At 42.2% G+C, this 5,574-nt stretch overlaps 1 protein-coding gene across 1 annotated transcript; it reads left to right on the top strand.

The window, feature by feature from the left end:
• Nucleotides 1–1,600: 1,600 nt before the first annotated feature.
• On the top strand, nt 1,601–5,211 carry LOC131878030 (troponin I-like; the record flags this gene model as incomplete). Its single annotated transcript, XM_059223930.1, is given in 9 exon segments — nt 1,601–1,789; nt 2,037–2,072; nt 2,153–2,258; nt 2,330–2,453; nt 2,588–2,688; nt 3,383–3,426; nt 3,498–3,639; nt 4,338–4,544; nt 5,005–5,211. Coding segments are annotated over 8 exon segments (768 nt in total). The 3' UTR covers nt 5,035–5,211.
• Between the last annotated feature and the right edge of the window lie 363 nt (nt 5,212–5,574).

Raw genomic sequence — 5,574 nt, 5'->3', positions numbered from 1 at the left:
TTAAAAGCACAATTACAACTACAGTTTTAGGTACAGAAATGTCACTCTGAGACATTTTTTGGTTTCAGCAAGGCTGCAGTGTGTATACAATGGGGATTGACTTTGAACATATTTAGTTACGTGCTTCTCAAAATAAATTTTCAAATTTAGGGAGCCAGTGGGTTGGTGGCTTGTTTGACTGATTTGGCTTAAACCTAGCAACGCAATACAAGTAGATTGGCCGACCCCCCGGCGGAACAACCAAAATGTGTTCAAAACAATGCCTCAAGTGACTTGGCTGAAGTAACTCTTCTTTTGCTGAACCTGTAGCCACAACGAATTAGAAATGTATTGGTGCAAGGAGGAGTCGAGTGAAGAACCGGTGCGACCTTTATTCTGCCAGTCACCAAACTAATCATTGAATGATGCTTTTTTAAGATGTACTTTAATTTTGACGCAAATATGAGCAAAAATAAAATTTCATAACGCTGAAATAACCTGATAACTTAACAGAGAATACTTCCACAAATTTTCAATTCCGATGCCTTCGTCTCAATCTAGTACAAGTCGTACCGCGCCAAGATATTTGGAGCACCCACGTTCTATTTTTGGAACCAATTTCTTTGTGAAGTTCCTCGCTCCCAGGCCACGTATAGCCAGCCCCCTCTACTCTTATTAGGGTACGGTGGACGGTGGTGCGAGCTCTTGCTATCCTTTGCTGTGTATTTGGCCTTTGCGTGGAACAGTGGGGTGCATCCACAGAGTGAACGTGGAATGGACCGAGTGTTTGGCATTGAAGTTAGGCAAGCTTGCTAACGGTACGCGAAGTTAGAAGCTGAGTCAGCAAGTTCCCAGTGAAGGAAGGCCACTGTTCAGGCTTGAAATTAGCAGGGCGGGGTCTGCTAAGAGTGTTTTGGCTCATTACGTTGGGAGGGGTCATAATAACGCAAATGAACAATGATCCAAGCACTTCCGAGTCTTTTGATAAACGGCAATTACTGACTGGCCTTCCTTCTTTCTGTAAGAATCTTGATCTTTAATTCGTCAAAACTGCGCTGGTGGTGCTGAAACACCTTTCCGTAAATGATAAGCAATGTAAATTCAACTCTAGGAGCTAGGCAATCTATAAAATGACACCAAACCAGCGGTTTTTAATAGCCCAAGAAATTAAGGAGAGCTCCGGTGTGTCTTAAATTTCACCCCTACGTACTCACATTCCTTGTTGCGTCTATTGTACAACTCAACTCAAGAGCATTCTCGAGGTCTGTCTGGGTCATTCATGAGGTCATCGAGTTTGTCTCAACGATAGTGGAACAATGTCAATGAGGCGAAAAGAATATGAGACAATGCAATGGCGTAACCAACATTTGTGTTCAAAATGAATTGGATCCAAGGAAAACGAAAATGTAAATACGATTCCTTGAAACGAAAGGTGAGCCTTCAAGTGAAGTGCTCTAGATTCCAGGCGTCCCAAAGCATCAAGCATGGCCATGAAGAGGTGTGAAATTGGAAGTCTTCCAGGAAAAAAGTTCAAGCCCAGCAGATTTTCCCAGAATCAGAGCCCCAATTTTAGATTCCTATCCACCTAGAATCTGCCGACATATCCCCCCCATCCCCCCTTCACCAGGCCAGAGTAGAAAAGGGCACAGCGGGAACAAGCTCTTGCATTGCTCTAGTGTACTACTCTAGAAAGTACGTGAGCTCTCTGCATCATCCATTTTTCACTCGAGCCCAGTATCTCAGTCTCTGCTTCAAGTTCCAAGTGAGGTGGCTACGTCTTCTTGTTCATCTCACCTCTTTGTACTACAAGGTAGGGAGATACAAAGAATACTCGTCTCTCGACCTCTTCAGGTCATCGGCACCTCATATTGTTCTCAGATGGCCTTTGTCTCATTCATTGGAGGCCAAGAGGTGACGAGGGCCGAGGTCATATTGTTACATGGCAAATGCGTACAAGCGCGACCTCGTTCTCGTCTCAAGTTTTGGGGAAGCATGCGGCCAAAGCGTCTTCTTCAATATGCCGTGTCCTTTACTAAACATGGTTGATTTCATTTCAGGGATCAAATTTGATATCTCAAGATGACCGCTGATGAGTAAGTAGAGTTACCGATTGGTAAAAACGACCCCCATTCGTAAGAGCCATCCTAAATCTGATCATCCTGGCTCTTTGTAGTGAGATGGAGAAGAAGAAGGCAGAGGTGCGGGCCCGCTTGGAGGCCCAATCTGCCAGCCGCAAAAAGAAGGGCTTTATGACCCCCGAGCGTAAGAAGAAGCTCCGGGTAGGTAAAGAGGGATTCCCTCACGCAAGTATGTACCTAGATAGTCCTTAATTTTGGACCTGCTCTTTTAGATCTTATTGCGGAAAAAGGCCGCCGAGGAGCTGAAGAAAGAGCAAGAGAGGAAATCCGAGGAACGAAGAAGAGTCATTGATCAGCGATGTGGTCAGCCCAAAAATGTGGATACTGCCGCTCAAGGTGAATATGAATGCAAATATTTTTCAATAAAAAAGTTTGATTACTTTGATGGATGACTCTCCAGTACAAGACTTTGGGGATGGGTTGGTTTGGAAAGAGTTTTGTTGTTTTACGATTGATTTCTAACATTTAAGGTGATCTCTTGGCTATGTGCAAAGAGTATTACAGTCGAATCGTGAGCATCGAATCCACCAAATACGACCTCGAGAAGGAGGTGGAGTTCAAAGACTATCAGGTATTTTACGAACTGATCTTCAATCCCTTAACCTGCACCTTCAATACTAATTCCGGTGCGTGCATGCACTCACTACTACATTTATGTTCGACTTGAAGAGTCCACCGAACATGAGGGAGATTGAGCTTTCACGACTTTCCGTGTTAAGATTAAGGCCAGCCATGATTGATGTTCTTCTCTCCTGGATTGTTTTTGACGGAATATGAAGGGACGGAAACCGTTGGCTAAGAAGCTCCCAGAAGAAGGGCTTGAATGCTAATGGCGAGGGCAACTCTTCGTGGTGTGAACATTTTTTTTGTATTTTATGTGCCAGAACATTTTGGGTCAATTTGAGTGAGAGGAATTATCAAGATTTATCTTCTAGCTGATCTGGCTGCCATCTGCAATCTATATTTCGACCGTATTTATCAACTTGAAGGGGAGAAGTGGGATCTGGAGCGAAATTGTAAAGTCAAAGTATTGGAGGTAAATCGCCTGGCGATTGGACACGTGCCAGTCAGTGTCTTTTCATTCAACCGCTCAAACAGGTTGAAATTTTGAAAACAAAAAACAGAATTTGAAAGGACGGATTCTGCAATTGGGCTTCTGTGGGAATTTTGAGCCTAACTGGGTGCCACGTGTTTTTTGCTAATTGCTGCGTATTGGTAGCTTCAATGAACGTACAGCTAATCCAAAAAAAAACCAATAATTGCAGATCAACGAACTCAACATTGCCGTGAATGACCTCCGAGGAAAGTTGTAAGTTTGATTTAGACCTAGCAAAGATTCGACGGTCTCGGAGACTCGCCTTTATTCTTGTGTTTTTGCAGCATCAAACCCACCTTGAAAAAGGTCTCCAAGTACGAGAACAAGTTTGCTAAACTCCAGAAGAAGGCTGCTGAGTTCAACTTCAGGAACCAGTTGAAAACCGTCAAAAAGAAGGAGTTCACCATGGATGAAGAAGACCCTGGGGTAAGGATACAGAGCAATATGCTCTGAAGGGCAAAAGCAATTGAAGTTAATTAACATCAATGGGACTTGAGAGGGCAAATAAAGGTTGAGAATTTCGTATTTCGTCTTTGAAACAGGCGAATGGATCGGTAATCACGGGATTTGTCGCAGTTTGAATCACAGATTGGAAACAGGAATAACTTGGAAGGGAAAGTCATCAGCTGACACCCAAAGTCAGGCTAGTAAGCACCTTGTAATGGATTTCTCTTTCGAACTTGCTCAAGTGTGAGATTTCCCTCAAAACCTCTTTTAAGACAAGGAGATGATTGACCCAGGGCTCTATTTATGTTGTTTTATCTGGGCTTTTACTGATTTGAATTGTTTTTCGCTCTCTTTCAGGAACACGTAAGTTTTTCCCCTTGATTCTCGAACCCTTCAAATTCGTTTGCACTCGATTAAGGATAGTCACAGCTTTCGTCACACTCAAAGCAAAGAATCTTCAAGTTTGACTGCAATTGAATTGACGAATCAAATTGTCTTGTCTCCTCCCTAATCAATCAAATATTTATTTGTGACTTATACAACTCTTAATGCTCAACATTGACACCTTGCTAACCATCCTTGTCAGAATGACGCTTTGTTAACTTTTGTAGAGCATTTGCGTCTTCATATAACTCTGAATCATTTATAGATCTTTTAATTTTCGAATTTCCTTTCAGAAGAGGCCTGACTGGGCGTTGGGAGAGAAGGATGGCAAAGCCAAGGCAGGTGGAACAGAGCATTCCCAATCGGAGGCACACTCAGCTACTCCTTCTAATGAGCCTGAGGCCTCCGAGGCTAATGTTCCTGACGAAGTGCATGATGATGAGATTGAATGTGCTGATAACCAGGATGATTCTGCTTTGGCTGCTGACCTTGTACATGAGGCAAGCTCTTAAGATTCCACTAAAGCTCCTCCAACTTCTCCGTTCGTTCCCAATGACTTTCCCAATTCCAGGATAGATGATCCAAAAAACTATTTCCAGTCTGGCGTTTCTTACCTTTGACTTCAGAGTGAAACGTTTTATTTTGCCTATCCTAATATTTGTACAAACATACTACTCTGAGAGTTTTGAAGCGGCCTTTTTCCGGCCATTTTGTTTTCCCAATCAGTTGTTTCCTAACAATGCATTTGTGGTTCGCTCAAGACCTCAAGACTCAAATTTGTTTCCAAAAGACACAAAAAGATGGAAAATATTGAGGAATAAAGATCAAAGCAATAGACTTGCATCACATTGAATTTTTAACTCAATGGGATAATTTTTCCTGACGCATAACAATTTATTCGGCCACTGATACCCTTTCCAGATATTTACAAGATCTTTATTAGTTTCTTGCTTATTTTAGACCCCGGTGGCAGAGGAGATCCCAGCTTAATCTGATGTCGTGGTGTTTGTATCTGAATATTGATGTTCTCGGTCAATTATATGGCAAGGTGCATGGACCAGCAGAGCCAAGAAGTTACTCACCCAACCGCCCAACAACTATTGTGGTCATCTTTATCTAAATTTTGCTTGATGTTGAACTGAAATAATGATTCGAATGTGCAAACCATGCCTTTTTGACGTTTTTGACAAGTTAGGGGCTTGCTTCAAGATGTGATGTTTACTGTGGGTAGGATCTGGTTAATAAAAAATGGCCTTTGGATTGTCAAATGATCGAAAGCAACACCAACTCATGCAATGTGCTGTGCTAAAATGATATGTTATACTATCTTGAATATTCCACATCCAAAAGAAGGGTATTTTTTGGATTGTCCCACAATTGAGAAGTGAATATCGAAGGCTCGCACATTGACAAAATAGACTTGAGGGATTTCTGGACTCATGTCAATAAATGTAAAAATGGTCGTATGATCACCAAAAATATGAAAATTGCCCATAAACATCGCATGGGAACGTTTTTCTGCGCAGTGTA

The sequence above is a fragment of the Tigriopus californicus genome, chromosome 3, assembly GCF_007210705.1.
Source record: "Tigriopus californicus strain San Diego chromosome 3, Tcal_SD_v2.1, whole genome shotgun sequence".
NCBI classification, from domain to species: domain Eukaryota; kingdom Metazoa; phylum Arthropoda; class Copepoda; order Harpacticoida; family Harpacticidae; genus Tigriopus; species Tigriopus californicus.
This window is presented reverse-complemented; position numbering and strand designations above follow the sequence as displayed.